We start from the raw sequence: 15,894 nt of genomic DNA, 5'->3' as shown, positions 1-15,894 counted from the left end.
TGATTCACCATCCGTGCGGCCAGCATCACTGCCCCCTCCCCACGCATTCAAGCCCAGCGCACGGTCTGAGCTGGCGATGGCTGTCCGCACTGATGTCAGGCAGCCCTAAGTTGGCCTGCGTCGTGCACTTTGTATCACCTCCGGGGGACAGCACCCAGAGACATGACCAGTAGTCATAGTGGCTGGAGGGAGCCCGGCTCTACAACAGGCACCCTCCCTGGCGGGGCTGTTGGGGTGGGTCCCTCGCAGACAGGGAGTCCAAGAAACCTCTGCTATTCGTGAGTGACCAATCCCAGGGCCCGGGTGATGGTGGAACAGAGTCCCTGGTCTGCCCTCCTCTCCTCCCGGTTCCAGGCTTGGTTCCTGGTGGGGCCATGCGGCGGGGCTCCTGGACGTTCCTGCTCTGGTCCCTCTCCCCTCTGACCGGGCCTGCCCGGGGATGTTGGGCTGCAGGGACCATCACCAGCAGACAGTTGAATGCATGACAGACTTCTCCAATGAGACACGGAGAGCAAGAGTTCAAGAAAACGCCGATATACTTGACTCCATAAACAGACAGTAACCTCTCTATGCCACAAGACCATAGCAGGAAACCAGTGAAAAAGGAAGCCACGGTGTGAGAGAAGACACTGAACTGAGAAGATTTCAATGAGACAAAGGCATAAACTCCCAGGAGGAAATAGGCATGGACAGGCTACTCCCACGCAGTGGCCCAAACGGCCCTGGAACCTGAGACATCGGCACCCCTGGAAGGCAGGGTCCTGCCGACAGGAACCCCAGGCACCTCACCCCACCTGTCCCGGAAGAAAAGGCTGTGGAATTGGGGGATTGGCACCACTGCTTTGGGAAGAGGCGGGGCCGTATCTTACCATGTGGGAAGCCCTCCTGGACCCTGCCATCCGCAGTGCTTAAAAGTCTCCGGCGCATGTACTAAAGCGACACTGTTTGTTACCATGAAAAATTAAAAACCACCTAAATATCCATCCACGAGGGAATGGAGGTGAACGGAGCCAGCGCCGCACCACGGGGAGGCCCTGAACGAGGGCCGTGCGCTCCCCTGAGCCGCACACACACGGGAGCGCCAGTGCGCAGGCTGCGGGCCAAAGCCCAGGCCGCGCAGGTGCCAAGCGAGGCAACGCTCTCTGGCCTGGGGACACGCCTCAGCAGTTTGTCTAAATAAGTGGATGGGATCCTTCCTCTCAGCGTATTTTCCAGAGACATAGCTGGGGGATTAAAGAAACTTTTATCGTAGAATGAATGACAGCGGGGATCCCACCACCCAGATTAACCAGATGTCATTAATTCCATGATAAAAGGTTTGTTTTTTAAAACATTTATTCTGGTTTCTGTGGAACCATTTGAAATTCAGTGTTGTACCACATGGCGGCGCTTCCCCCGGGGGCCTCTGCAGGTGCCTCCTGGGAACCAAAGCCTTCTCCCGCCTGCCCGCCACGATTGCAGCTGAGGACGGCCAACTTCTACATATATAGTTACCAAAAGAAGCAGAGCGTCATGCAACAGTCGTATCCACATTTCCCAAAAAGCCCCCAAACTGGAATCAGAGTGGTCTGTGCACTGCCCTGGTGACCCTGACATTCTCGTCTCATTTAACCCAGCAGCGCCCTCCCAGGACCGGGTCCTGAGCATTCTGGACGCTGCTGCCAGGTCTTCATCAAGGAAAACACTCCCATGAGACAGGTGCTTCAGGCGGGGCCACCAGGGACGCCAAAGCCACTGTCAGGAGGTGCTTGAGCAACAAGGTGTCCCTGCAGAGCCACATCCCCCAGCGGAGGCCACACGGAGAGACCACCCCATCTCCACAGATACTGGTTGGCAGCGCCTGGGCAGAGTGCAGTGTGTCAGCCGGGCCTCCCGACGGGGCTTCCTATGTGTCAGTACATGCACGTTTAGGCTCTCCAGCCCAAGGCCGCATCCGTTTGATGCCGGCAAAGGCAGCTGCCCCACATCCCTGCCGGGGTCACCTCTGCTCCAACGACACAACAGCAGGGAACAAACCGCAAGGGAGGTGGATGCTCTCACGGTGCCCTTTTGTCTCTAAAGTGGGGAGAGATCTTACAATTCTTTTTCTCTGCCAGGACATTGCCTTGGGGGTGGGCCTCTCCCTTCTCCACTCCACACCACCTTCTACACGGCCACAGACACGAGGCTGGGACACTGGCCCAAATGTCACAGGCATGCAGCCATGGGGCTCTTACCTTTCAGAGCCCGTCAACCCCCGACCCGGGGTCCCCAGACCCTCACCATGCTGCCTGGCCCTGCCTCCTTCTCCTCCCTGCCAGGTGCCTTCCAGAGCTTCACAGCCTCCTCCTCCACCTCCCACAACTCCTCCAGTCCCTGTTCTCAGATCAGTGGGGCAAGCCTGGCTTTGTGTACCTGGAAACAAGACCCTGGTCAGCATCCGCTTCGAGAGTTCTGCTCAGCAGTGAGAACGAGACACCACGGCAATGCAGCTGTGCACCAGACACCTGGCTCAGGGCAGGCAGCGCAGAGTCTGCAGTGTGACCACACCAAGCAGCCCTATGGCAGCAGGTGTCCGCCCAAGCCTCAGCCTCTGCTCCAGCCATACCTGCCCACTCAGGTGTATTTTTGTCTGACTTTTGCTCCTGGGGCCGAACAGCCCAGCCAATTCAACACAGCCCCAAGGCTGTGCTAAAAATTCCTAGGAGGAACATGTGCCACAGCCTAGACACCCACCAGGAAAAGCAACCAGGAAAGGAAGGTGCAGTGGGGAGCCCTGGCAGAAAACACACATGGGGGGTCTCTAAAACCCCAAAAGCCCCACGCACCTCACTCACTCACCCACTCACTCACTCACGCCTCCCCCAGCTCACCCCTTCCGCACCCCCAGCATGGCCACGTCCACCATGTTCATTGCTCTAGCACTCACACTGACTCCTAGCAGGTGGCAGGCCCCAGCTGTGCTGGGAGGTGAGACATGGGGGGAGACTTGGGCTCCAGCTATCCCAATGCTCAGGGAGTTCCACTCATGGACAGCTTGGGCATCCTGGCCTCCTGTGCATGCTCAGACACTCAGGGACACCCTCTGCTCCAGCTCCAGGCTTGCTGCTGGGATGCAGAACAGAGAACAGAGACACAGCCTCCGGAATTCCCTGTGCTGGGCTGGGTGGGTGGAGGGCCAGTGGGAACAGGAAGGCCCCAATGTCAGGGAAGCCCGGGACAGCGTGGGGACACATGCAGACCAGAGGGCGAGAGAAACACACGGACACACAGGTCCAGATGTAGCCAGATGTGGTTTCAAACAGGATGGAGCCAATCTGAGAACAGACTCCTAGAAATGCAACTGCAGGCAAGGGACGCTGGCGAGGTGTGGCTGTCACCAGGTTGCCTGCAAGAAGCCCTGAGTCTTTACTTCTTAACAGCTATACAATCACAATGTCAGGGGCACACATTATTCTTTGCCTATTTAATAAAGAAAAATATCTTAAGGTTTTCTTCAGCTAGGTGCGCAGTGTTCCAAAGTGTGGACACGCTGCACTTGATGGCTGCAATGCCAGGTGGATGGCCCTGAATGTCTCTCCAGTTGTTAATTATTACAAATGACACTTCTGCGGGTGTTTCCACCATATACCTTTCCACACTCAGGTACGTGTTTGCCTAAATTCCTAAAAGTGGCACTTCTAAGCTGGAGTGTTAGCAGATTTTGAAAGCACAAAGATACTTAAAAATACCCTCAAAAAGAGTGTCCAAACTGCCTGCTAAGACCGATGACAGAGGGAATGGTGCAGTGGGTAACTGTAAAGGCCTGTCCCTCCACGGAACATCGGAAACTGGCAAAACAAACAGATATGGTTGGACTTTGTGTCCCCACCCAAATCTCATCTTGAACTGTCATCTCCAGGTGTTGATGGAGAGACCTGGTGATTGGATCGTGGAGATGGCTTCCCCCATGCTGTTCTCGGGATAGTGAGTGAGTTCTCACCAGATCTGGTAGTTTTTTTGTTTTTTGAGTTTTTTTTGGTTTTGTTTTTGTTTTGAGACGAGTCTCGCTCTGTCACCCAGGCTGGAGTGCAGTGGTGCAATCTCAGCTCACTGCAAGCTCCGCTTCCCAGGTTCACGCCATTCTCCTGCCTCGGCCTCCCCAGTAACTGGGACTACAAGCGCCCAACACCACGCCCAGCTAATTTTTTGTATTTTTTAGTAGAGACAGGTTTTCACCATGTTAGCCAGGACGGTCTCGGTCTCCTGACCTCGTGATCCACCAGATCTGACAGTTTTATAAAGCAGTTTTTCCTGGTCTCACTTTCTTCTTTCTCCTGCCACCATATGAAGAAGGTCCTTGCTTCCCCATTGCCTTCTGCCATGACTGTAAGTTTCCTGAGGCCTCCCCAGCCATGTGGAACTGTGAGTCAATCAGAGCTCTTTCTTTTATTAATTACTCAATCTTGGATAGTATCTTTATAGCAGTGTGAAAAAAGACTAATACACAAACAAAAACAAACAGACAAACACTACCTGGTAAAATCAACTTTATCTGAACTCTGGAAAACAGTCGAAGGTTTGCAGCAAGCAAGGGAACACATAATCAAGTAAAAGCAACAGAGCCCAATAGGAGAGGCTTGTGGATTTTAACTTCCCCTTGCCCCATCCCCCATCCCCAGCTGGGTGGCAGTCAGGAGGACAGCAGCCGGAGTTCCTGGTGTGGGGTGCTGCTGCCAGAGAAGCAGAGTGGACCTTGTTTGCAAGGCAGTGCAGTTGTCTGTTTTGACCTGTCTGGTGGCTCCCTGAAGGACTAACACACAGGGCTTGCTTTATTTCACCAACTCAGACTTTCTCAAGGCAGAGGAACAGCTATATGCAGGGTGTGTGTTACAACGTTTAAAGGTAAATGAACAAGTCACTGACACCTAAGTCAAAAATGATCAGTTGGGAAAACATTGAAAACTCCCAAAAAGCCTGGGAGGAAAAGCTGGGAGATGGCATGCTTTGAGGAATAAGGGAGTTAGAAGATTCCCCATATTTTTAAGAGTCCAGAAAGCCCCCATGCATGTCTATGACATGGCTCAGAAAAGAGCTGAGAAGCTCTCAATGCTCACCTCTGGCTGAACTTCAGGCACTGAGCAAGCAGGAAGTGAAGGTGCAAGCAGGAAGTGAAGGTGCAAGCAGGAAGTGAAGGGGAAGGCAGAGTTGCAAACTCCCCAGCTGAGTGCTGAGGGTGTGGGACAACACACAGAGCCTAGCTACAAACCCTAAAGAAAAATATTTTTTGTTTCCAGGGGTTTAAGGAACTCTCTGTCAAATTACTATCTCAGCACTAAGCTAACAGAACAGTGAGCACACATGATGAAGAAACTATTTTTAAAACTGACAGAAACAAACAAAAACAACCACAATCCACAACAATCAGCAACGGCAAAACTGCTCAGAGGGAGGAGAACCTGATACCCAGAAATATCCCACTGTAATAGTCACTGTCCAGTTTTCGCCAGAGGCATGTGCCATGCAAAAGCAGCAAAAAATATGAGCTACTCATGAGGAGGAAATGCAATTAATGGAAAATCTTCCTAAGGAAGCCCAGAATTGGACTTACTAGACAAAGCCTTTCAATCAACTCTCTTAAACATGTTCAAAATACTAAATAAAATCACAGACAATGAATTAAGATAAACCAGGAGAATAATGCCTTACCAAATAGAGAATATCAATAAAGAATAGGAGGAATTTGAAAAAGAAATTAAATAGAAATTCTGGAATTGGAAAGTACAATCACTGAAATAAATAACTCATGATATGGTTTCAACAGCAGATTTTAGCATCTATAAGAAATAGTGAACATGAAGATAGATCCATTAAAGTATTCTAGTCTGAAGAGTAGATGAGAAAATGAGTAGCAGATGAGAGAATGAAGAAAAAAACAAATCTGAAAAGACCTGTGGGACACCATCAAGCATACCAACACACTTAGCAGGATTTCCAGTTGGAGGGGAGACAGTGGGAGCAGAAAAAATAGTTGAAGAAATAATGGCCCAAACTTCCAAAACTGAGGAAACACATCAATCTAACTCAAAGAGATTCACATAGAAACACAGTATAATCAAACTCTCAGAAGTCAAAACAAAGAGAGAATCTAGAAAGCAGTGGGACAGAAGACTAACAGCGGATTTCTCATCAGAAACCATGGAGGCCAGAAGGCAGTGGGATGACATATTTAACATGCTAGGTTTGGGCACAGGGATAGGGAGCACCCAATAACCAAAAAGACGTCTGCATCTGGCAAAGTGATCCTTCAAAAGTGAAGAAGTAACACATTTTGAGGTAAATAAAACCTGAGAGCACTCATTGCTGAAAGCTGTGCCTTACAAGAAATGCTAATTCAGGCTGAAATAGAAGGGCAGTAGATAGTAACCTGAAGCAATATGAATGAAGAAAGATCAACAGCAAAGGTAGCCATGTTGGTAGTTTGTGTGTTTATAGGAGTTTCTCCATTACATCTTGGTTATCTAATTTGTTGGATACAAATATTCATAGTATTCCTTTATAATTATTTTTATTAATGTAAGGTCAGTAGTGATGTTCCCATTTTCATTTACGATTTTAGTTATTTGAATCTGTCTTCCTTTAATCAGTCTAGATAGAGGTTTGTTTAATCTGCTGCTCTTCTCAAAGAACCAACTTTTTGGTTTATTGATTCTCTCTATTGATTTTTAAAATATCTATTCCATTTATCTGCGCTCTAGACTTTATTTTCTACCTTCTGCTAAATTTGGATTCAGTTTGCTCTTTTTCTGGTTCCTTAAGGTGTAAAGTTAGATTAATGATTTGAGATGTTTCTATTTTTTTAATGTAAGCATTCATAGCTATCAATTTCCCTCTATGTACTGCCTTCATTGCATCTCACAAGTTATGGTTTACTGTGATTTCTTTTTCTTTCCTTTCCAAGAGTTTTATATCTTCTCTTTGAATTCTCCATTGACTAATTTGTTGTTTGAAAGTGTGCTATTTAGTTTACACATATTTGTGAATTCCAGCTTTTCTTTTGTTACTGATTTCTAGTTTCTTTCCATTGTAATCAGAGAAGATACTCTGTATGATTTAAGTCCATTTAGATTATTGAGGCTAATTTTGTGGCCTAAGGTATAGTCTAATCTGAAGAATGTCCCATGTGAACTTGAGGAGAGTGAGTTTTCTGCTGTAGTTGGGTTGTGTGCTTTTGCATATATCTGTTAGACCTAGTAGATTTATGTCATTTTTCAAGTTCTGTATTTCCTTATTGAATAAAAATTTAGTTGTTATTTTATACTTTTTAAATTAGAGGAATGGCTTATTGAAGTCTCAAACTCTTATTGTAGAACTGGAACTGTCTATTTCTTTCTTCAAGTCTGTCCATTTTTGTTTCATATACATTGGTGATCTGATGTTAAATGTGTATATATTTATAATTGGTATATCTTATTGATGGATGGACTTTAATCACTACATAATATCCTGTGGGCCCAGCCCCTGCTGATCAGTCTGTATGACAGTGGCTTCCTCATCAGGCTCCTTTCCTGGCCTGTGACTTGCCCCTCCCCAGTAGGGCCATCATGTCCCCAGGTCACCATGTGGCCCCCAGGGCAGCACATAACATTCCTCAGTTGCTCTCACTAGAGGCCAATACTTCAGGCCTCACTTCCTAAGGTCTGGAAAATTATGGCGGCCTAATAAAATAAGCTGACAAATTTAAGACTGGTATTATTTCTCTCCCAGGTGTTTGAGAACATTCAGCAGTGAAAGTACTTGGGTCTGTAGTTGGCTCTGTAGGAAAGCTTTTAATTTTAGATTCAAGTTATTTAATCAATATAGGATATTTGTATTTTTTTTTCCTGTTGTGTGGATTTGGTGTCTTGACAAATAGTTGTGTCTCCACCAATGCAATCAATACATAGACTCCTCTCATCATCCCATAAATTTCCCTCATGGCCCTTTGTAGTCATTCCATATCCCGATCCTAGCCCCTGGCAGCCACAGATATTTTTTTGGTCCCTTTACTATTACCTTTTCCAAAATGTTATACGCATGGAACCCCATGGTGCTTAGTATTTTGCCATATAATAATTGACTTAAATAGACCCTTCACTAAAGAGCAGATACAGATGGCAAATAAATACATGAAAACACGCTCCACATCATGAGTCATCAGGACAATGCAAACTTAAACCCCAGTGACTCTCTCTATACAGCTGTGTTGACTAAAGTAACAACATATCTGCTGTGCAGACTGGCAAGAATGTGGGGCTTTGCTGATACGTTTGAGCTTAAACCTCCCATCTCACTTTGGTTTTTGCTTATGCAAGGAATCTACTCCCTTTTATCTCCTTGCTTTACTGTTTGTGGATCTAGTGTTTTGAGATTGTTATTCCACCATGTTCCATTCACCATATTAGTTCCTAGGGTTGCCACAGCAAATGACACCAAAAAAGTGACTTATAAGAGTGGAAATGTATTATCTCGCAGTTCTGAGGGCCAGGCACCCTGAAATGAAGGTATCCACAGAGCCATGCTTTCTCTGAGCCCCAAGGGAGAATCTGTCCTTGCCCCTTCTAGTTTCTGGTGCTCCCAGCAAACCTTGGAGTCCCTTGGCTTATAGCTGCCTCATGCCAATCTTTGCCTTGGTTGTCATATGCCTTCTTCCCTTTGTGTGTGTGTTTGAACTTCCTTCTCCATTCTCTTATAAAGACACTAGTCATTGGATTTAAGATTCACTATAACCTGGTATGACCTCATTTTAACTACATCTGCAAAGACCCTATTTCTATGTAAGGTCACACTGTGAGTGATATGGTTTGGTTCTATGGCCCTGCCAAATCTCATTGTGAAATGTGATCTCCACTGTTGGAGGTGGGGCCTGGGGGGAGCTATCTGGGTCACGGGAGTGGATCCCTCATGACTTACTGCTGTCCTTGCGATAGTGAAGGAGTTATGGCAAGATCTGGTTGTTTAAGTGTGTAGCACCTCCCATCCTCCACTCTCTTTCTCTTGCTGCTGCTTTTGCCATGTGACATGCCCACTCCTCCTTCACCTTCCACCATGAGTAAAGCTCCCTGAGGCCTCCACAGAAGCGGAGCAGATGCCAGCACCGTGCTTCCTGTGCAACCTGCAGAACCATGAGCCAACTAAACTTTTCTCTTTATAAACAACCCAGTCTCAAATATTTCTTTATAGCAATGCAAGACCAGCCTAACACAGCAAGGTTCTGGGTGGATATGATTTTTGGGGAGGCAAGATTCAACTCACTACACTCATCTCCTTCCTCCTGAGCTGTATATTCTTTGATTACTCTAGTGGAGATTACAACATGACTCTATGACTTTTTAAAGTGTAATGTAAATTAGATCTTACATTATTTCCCAGAGAGTATTGTGTACTAAGATCACTTTAACTTCATGTAGCCCCCTCCTGAATTTTGTGATCTTCTTGCCAGGTATTTTATTTCTATCAATATTTTACAACTTCTAAGACATCTTATACAGTAAATATTCACTTAGATTTCCCCATATGTGTCCTCCTTTTGTTACACTTCATTTCCTTTTTGACTTCTTGCTTCCATCTGTGATCATTTTCATTCTGCCTAATTATCTTTTTATTTTCCTTAGTGCAGATCCTGCTGGTGACACATCCTGTCAGCATCCAGAGAATGTCATTTTCCTGTCCTCATTTTTGAGGATCTTCTTCCCAGATGTAGAATTCTAGTTGGGTGCTTCTTTTCTCTCAGACAGTAAATATATCATTCCATCATCCTCTGGCTTCCATCATTCCTACTGAGAAGTCATCTGTAAATGTTATTGTTGCTTCTTTAAAGGTAGTATCTTTTTGTTCCCCTCTGGTTGTTTTAAAATTTTTCTCTGTCTTTGGATTTCTGCCCCAATATGCACAGGTGTAGTTTCCTTTGTATTCACCTTGCTCAAGATTCTTAAATGCTTTTTGCATCTATGGGTTAATGTTTTTCATCACTTTAAACTTCTTGTCTATTATACCTTCATATATTTTATTACCCTTATTTTACTCATCTCCTTCTATGATTTCAACCATTTATATTCAAATTATTTACAACCTAAGGGCATGCTTATTACTCCACTTTCTTTATTTCCCTCTTTTCTTTCCCATCTCTGTACTCAGGCTTGACATTTCCTCATCTCCCTTTCTTCACTAATCTCTTTGGGTTTGTCTAATATGTTGTCTAGCTAATCTACTTAGTTCTTAATTTCAGCTATTATGTTCATTTCCAGAATTACTGTTTGATTCCATTTCATAAATCTAGTTTGACACTGAAATTCTCCATTTGTCATCTGTTTTCCCGAGCAAGCTAATCAGCACTACTTTAAATTCCAGTTTGACACTTCTAATATCTAAAGGCCCTGTGTATCTGTTTCTCTTGTTTGTTTTTTCCTCTTGGTCCTTTGGTCAGTTGGTTTGTCTTCTAGTATCCCTAGTAATTTTTGACTGAATCCAGGACTTCATGAAAATTTCTGAGATGATTTGAGCCTCTTTTGATGCTGCTATCTCCAGAAGAGATCACTTTAGTTTCCGGGAGGCAGTTAGGCTATGGACAAATTACATGAGTTGAATACGAGCTGATTTAAAGGTGGGCTTCATTCTTCTTTCTGGTTTTTCCTTCATCCTAGGGAGTAATCTTTCACTTATATTCACTGTTTCCAACTGAAAGTCTGTTTTTGTTGTTGTTGTTGTTTTACCAGAATCCCTCCCCCTTGTCAGGTCCTGAACTCTCTGTTTTTGTCTTCCAGTTGCATGAGACCCACTCAAAGCTGTGCTCAGCCTCAGCCTCACGGCTGTGGTCTGTGAATCAGTAAATGCCTCAATAAGAAAATCCACAAGAAATATTGGACTGACTTCGGTACACTTTCTCTCTAATGGTGATTCACTCACTCAAGTCTCAGCTGTCTTGGTGCCTCCTGGTGCCCTCAAAGACAGATTTTGTTTGTTAAACCAGGTTTCCTAATTTTTCTCAGCTAGATGGCCAGTCTGATGTAAGCCAATTCCCCACACACAAAAATAGAACTTGACAGAGAGTTTTATACAGCATAAGAAAAAGGTGGCACAGTGGAATCATTCTCAGAGCTCAGAATTACTCTTCAATAATTTCTCCAAAAACATTTATTATTTCAGCCCATTTTTATGAAGGATCTTCCCTATTCCAGGCATTATTTTAGGCCCTCAGAGATTGAGTGGTGAACATGATAAACACACTTCCTGCCCACATGAAACTTATATTTGAATAATGGGAGCTGAGGACAGCAAAGAAAATGAGCAAGAAAAGTTAGGAGACTTGGCACAGAAATACTGATGATGGGCCAGGCATGGTGGCTCGCATCTGTAGTCCCAGCAATTTGGGAGGCCGAGGCAAGAGGATCACTTAAGCCCAGGAGTTCAAGACCAGTTGGGCAACATAGCAAGACTCTGGTCTCTACAAATTTTTTTTTACAAAAAGAAATGTTGATAATGGGACTTGAACTATCGATGATTGAAGCGCATCATAAAGCTATTATAGCCTTTAAGAGCAGAACCAAATCCACAACCCCAAATGGACCAGTTCAAACTTTTCTTTCCCATCTGAAACCCAGTCCTATCCCCAGCGTTCCCACACGCACGTCTGTGGGGGCCTCGGGGAAGGCCGTGGGGAGGGACGTGGCCTCTCCTTCCTTGCTCCTCTTATCCCTGTTTTGGGCTCTATCTCCTCCAGGGATGGGTACGGGGGAAGGAATGTGCAGGGCCACCACTGTGGGGCTCACTGGCCCCTGCTGCACCTTCTCTCCGGCTGCTCCAGTGATCCTGTGCTTCTACCGGCTGCTTCTGCCTCTTCAGTGAGGACCCACTTCAAAGAGGAGATGCCCCCAGGGACAAGAGTTGGAGGACTCTCTCCCTGGGACACCACACTTTGCATAAGGCTGAAAGGCCACCCCTGCCTCCACAGCCTGCTTCTTACAACCTGGGCAGCACTGGTAGGGTGTGGCAGCCGGCCATAGCTGGTCAGCTTCTGTCTTATTTTAGAAAGCCCTGTAGGGACAGGTCTGACCCAGAAGGTTAGCATTATTTTTAGAATGAGAAGTCGTTTCCAACTTTGCCAGATTCAGAGCAACAAAGACATTCTACTCAACATCGTGTAATATGTCTTATTTTACAATGAAATATACATATGTGTACTTGAATTTTTAAATAAAAATGTGAAATCACAATCAATATTATAATTAGCTGGTGGGTAGCAATGTTCCTGGAAAGTGATCAGGGCCATTTGAGAAGGCGAGAAGCTCGGGACTTCATTATGCCCTGTGGTGACAACAATTCATCATCAAATATTGTGCTGCTGTGAGAGTTGCCTGTGGCTGACCTGGGGGTGTGTGATGGGACCTGTGGGCAGGGCTGGTGAGAAAAAGATGCTTGCAGTGCCGGGCACACAGAGGAGATGGCTCCAGCAGTGGTGAGGGCTGGTGGTCGCCTGCTGCCTAGCACAGCCACTTCACAGGTTCAGAACCCAAAACCACAGCCCAGGATGCTGTCATTGTGTCTGAACAAGGAGCAGGCTGAGCCCACGATCCTGGCCCTGGAACAGTCCTGCTGCCTCCCAAGCAAAGGACAAGGTGGGCAGTGAACAGAGGGCAGGAGGCACAGAGGCCATGGGGATTAGAAATTGGCGAGTCCTGTGTCGTGCAGCAGGGGAAGGACCATGCTACAGGAAGACTTTGCACCACGCGAAATAATTCCTAAGGGCTGGCTTCCTGCAGAGGGAGCCCATGTCCTGAGGTTGCCGGGTGGTGCCCCAGCACCTCCCAGCAGGTGCTGGACGATGCCCCAGCAACCAAGGATGGCCCCAGGCACATCCCACCCACATCCCACCCGCCGGATGCCCATAGCCCTCCTTGCCTCCAGAAGCCAGTTGGGATCAGGCCCACCCCTACTCCCACCCCTGAGGTTCCACATGTGACAGGCTATAGCCCATGTGTGAAAGGAGATTTGGGAGCTGGGCAATATCACCAGCAAACAAACACCCCTAATCATAACAGACGCCGCCTCTCAGCTACAAGGAAGGGGAGGCTGTGGGCCCTGGAACAACAAGGCCAGGAGGGATATAAAAGCCGGAGAGCCCCAAGAACCTCACACACTCCCACACTCACACCTCCCCCAGCTCACCTCCTCCCCACCCCAGCATGGCCGCGTCCACCATGTCCCTCTGCTCCAGCGCCTGCACTGACTCCTGGCAGGTGGACGACTGCCCGGAGAGCTGCTGCGAGCCCCCCTGCTGTGCCCCCAGCTGCTGCGCCCCAGCCTCCTGCCTGACCCTGGTCTGTACCCCAGTGAGCTGTGTGTCCAGCCCCTGCTGCCAGGCGGCCTGTGAGCCCAATCCCTGCCAATCAGGCTGCACCAGCTCCTGCACACCCTCGTGCTGCCAGCAGTCTAGCTGCCAGCCGGATTGCTGCACCTCCTCCCCGTGTCAGCAGGCCTGCTGTGTGCCCGTCTGCTGCAAGCCCGTGTGCTGCAAGCCTGTGTGTTGTGTGCCCATCTGCTGTGGGGCTTCTTCATGCTGCCAGCAGTCTAGCTGCCAGCCGATCTGCTGCACCTCCTCCCCCTGCCAGCAGTCCTGCTGTGTGCCCGTCTGCTGCAAGTCTGTCTGCTGCAAACCCATCTGCTGTGTGCCTGTCTGCTCTGGCACTTCCTCTCCATGCTGCCAGCAGTCTAGCTGCCAGCCGGCTTGCTGCACCTCCTCCTGCTGCAGACCCTCCTCCTCCGTGTCCCTCCTCTGCCGCCCCGTGTGCAGGTCCGCCTGCTGCGTGCCCGTCCCCTCCTGCTGTGCCCCCACCTCCTCCTGCCAGCCCAGCTGTTGCCGTCGAGCCTCCTGTGTGTCCCTCCTCTGCCGCCCCGTGTGCTCCCGCCCGGCCTGCTGAAGCCTCTCCTCAGGCCAGAAGTCCAGCTGCTGATGGCCATGTCCCCTAGGGCCAGCCAGGCTCAGGCCCCACCTCTCTTCCAGCCCTTGGAAGCCCCTGACCTCCCAGCCCACCCAGCCTCAGCACAGCTCAACACAGAGAAGGAGCAGCCCCACCCACAGCTGCCCAGCCCAGGGGTGGGGTCTGAGATGCTCACTGGCTCCTCCCTGACCTCCCCCAGGGTGGGCGAGCCCTGACTACTCCTCATGGCGCTTCCTGGCTGCAGATCACGACCCTCTGCTGGTCGGGTATGGGCCCTCCTGACCCAGGTCTCGCATCCAGGAGTGTCACCCTCTGCCTCTGGGCACCAATAAAGCCTCTGCAGCCCCAGCTGACTCAGTGCTGACTGTCCGCACCCAGGGCGGGATGGGGCAGAGTGGGGCCTGGCCTGGCTCTGGGGGACTGGGCCCTGTGGATCTCTTTACATCTCCAGCCAGGGGGATGTGGGGGGCTTTTGGGTGACACTTGGAAGCTCCTGTCCACCTTGTGGCACGTTCTGCTGTCTGGCTCCCCTCCCAGGTCCTGTGGAGCCCAAAAGCTTTGCTCACTGACTGAATCCCACAGACACTACATGGCTCGGGCCAATGTCCCACTCACCGTGGGTAGAAGCAGCTCCTTCCCATGGCAAGGGTTGGGGCTATCCCAGGGGCTGGCAGGCTCCAGTTGTGCTGGGAGGTGGGAGACGGGCAGTGGGGGGCGGGTATGGAGGCTTGGGCTCCAGCTGCCCCGGTGCTCAGGAGTTCCACTCGGAGACAGCTTGGCCATCCTGTCCTCCTACGCACACTCACAGACACTCAGGACGCCCCCTGCTCCAACCCTGGGCTTGCCGCTGGGATGCAGAGCAGAGAACAGAGACGTGGCCTCCAGAGCTCCCTGTGCTGGGCTGGATGGGCGGAGGGCCCATGGGAACAGAAAGGTCTCAGGGTGCGATGACAGAGGAGTCCCAGGACAGTGTGGGAATGTGTCCAGACCAGAGAGCAAGAAGGAGGCCTCCTGGGGGCAGGTTCTTAGCTCCTCCCACGGGACAGGCAGACGGCCAGAGCCACACTGTCCCCTCCAGTCCTCACCCACGCCCCCTGCCCCATGACCTGGGGCTGCAATGCTGCCCACTCTTCTTGCCTTAGGAGAACACAGTCGGGTTTTGAGGCCTCGGCCATACTCTGTGGACACAAAGGACCCCCACACCTGAGGGGCTGCATGTGTCAGCTCAGGCTGCTGTGACAAAGTCCACGGTCTGGGGGCTCGAGCCACACACAAGGGGTCCCTCACAGTCCTGGGGCTGGAAATCGAGGCCCAGGTGTGGCAGGGCTGGTTCCTGAAGCCTCTCTCCTGGGCTTGAAGACACAGTCTCCTCCCTGTGTCCTCATGGGGCTGTCCCTCCGTGTGTGTCTCTGCCCTCCTCTCCTCTTCTCACGAGGACACCAGTCATTGGATTAGGGCCCATCCATAGGACCTAATTTTAACTTAGGACTTCAACATGTGAATTCGGGGGAATCACAAGTCAGCCCATAATAGGGGGCTCTGGCTTTGGCCCTTGAGGCAGGAGTGAGGGTGGCAGTGAGGCCACCTGTGCCTTGAAGACCCCAGTGGCACCTGGCTGGAGCAGGCACTCCCTGTCCATAAACTGCAAGGATGGACATTTGGACAGGGACACGGCCCTCGGGGAAATTCTGCTCACGTGGACCCCTTCACCCACTGAACAACGCTGTCCAGAGACCTCAGACACCCACCAAATGGTTCCTGTTTAGGCATCCTGTTGTCCCCAGTGCCTGGCTCCTAATGGGAATTCTCACTGGTCCCGCCGCAGGAAGCATGGCTTACGTCCAGACGGGGAAGGTGGGGATGGAGCGCAGGCCAGGCAACTGTGCTGGAAGAGACAGGCCACACAGGGATGGGTGCAGGGAAAGTGGGGGCCACAGGGCTGTCGAGGGGGTCAGGAGCG

At 49.5% G+C, this 15,894-nt stretch overlaps 3 protein-coding genes across 3 annotated transcripts in view; 1 reads left to right on the top strand and 2 right to left on the bottom strand.

Moving 5' to 3' along the window:
• Positions 1 to 15,894, bottom strand: part of CFAP410 (cilia and flagella associated protein 410) — a 413,721-nt gene that overhangs the window by 280,442 nt on the left and 117,385 nt on the right. The gene's annotated exons all lie outside the window — the stretch shown is intronic.
• The window catches only part of TSPEAR (thrombospondin type laminin G domain and EAR repeats), a 227,537-nt gene that overhangs the window by 128,518 nt on the left and 83,125 nt on the right, over positions 1 to 15,894 (bottom strand). The window lies entirely within an intron of this gene.
• Positions 13,179 to 13,913, top strand: LOC126950650 (keratin-associated protein 10-3-like). Its single transcript, XM_050784504.1, has 2 exons — positions 13,179 to 13,499; positions 13,608 to 13,913. The coding sequence occupies exons 1-2, from the start codon at positions 13,179 to 13,181 to the stop codon at positions 13,911 to 13,913; spliced, it is 627 nt and encodes a 208-aa protein (XP_050640461.1).

Source organism: Macaca thibetana, chromosome 3, assembly GCF_024542745.1.
Source record: "Macaca thibetana thibetana isolate TM-01 chromosome 3, ASM2454274v1, whole genome shotgun sequence".
Classification (NCBI taxonomy): Eukaryota; Metazoa; Chordata; class Mammalia; order Primates; family Cercopithecidae; genus Macaca; species Macaca thibetana.
The sequence above is the reverse complement of the archived record's forward strand: the minus strand, read 5'-3'. Positions and strand labels throughout refer to the sequence as shown.

Excerpts from the sequence above, each read along its gene's own strand:
- LOC126950650 (XM_050784504.1), top strand. The coding sequence starts at position 13,179 with ATGGCCGCGTCCACCATGTCCCTCTGCTCCAGCGCCTGCACTGACTCC. Across the intron at positions 13,500-13,607 it reads TGCCCGTCTGCTGCAAGCCC|TCCTGCTGTGTGCCCGTCTG; the intron begins GTGTGCTGCAAG and ends CCCTGCCAGCAG.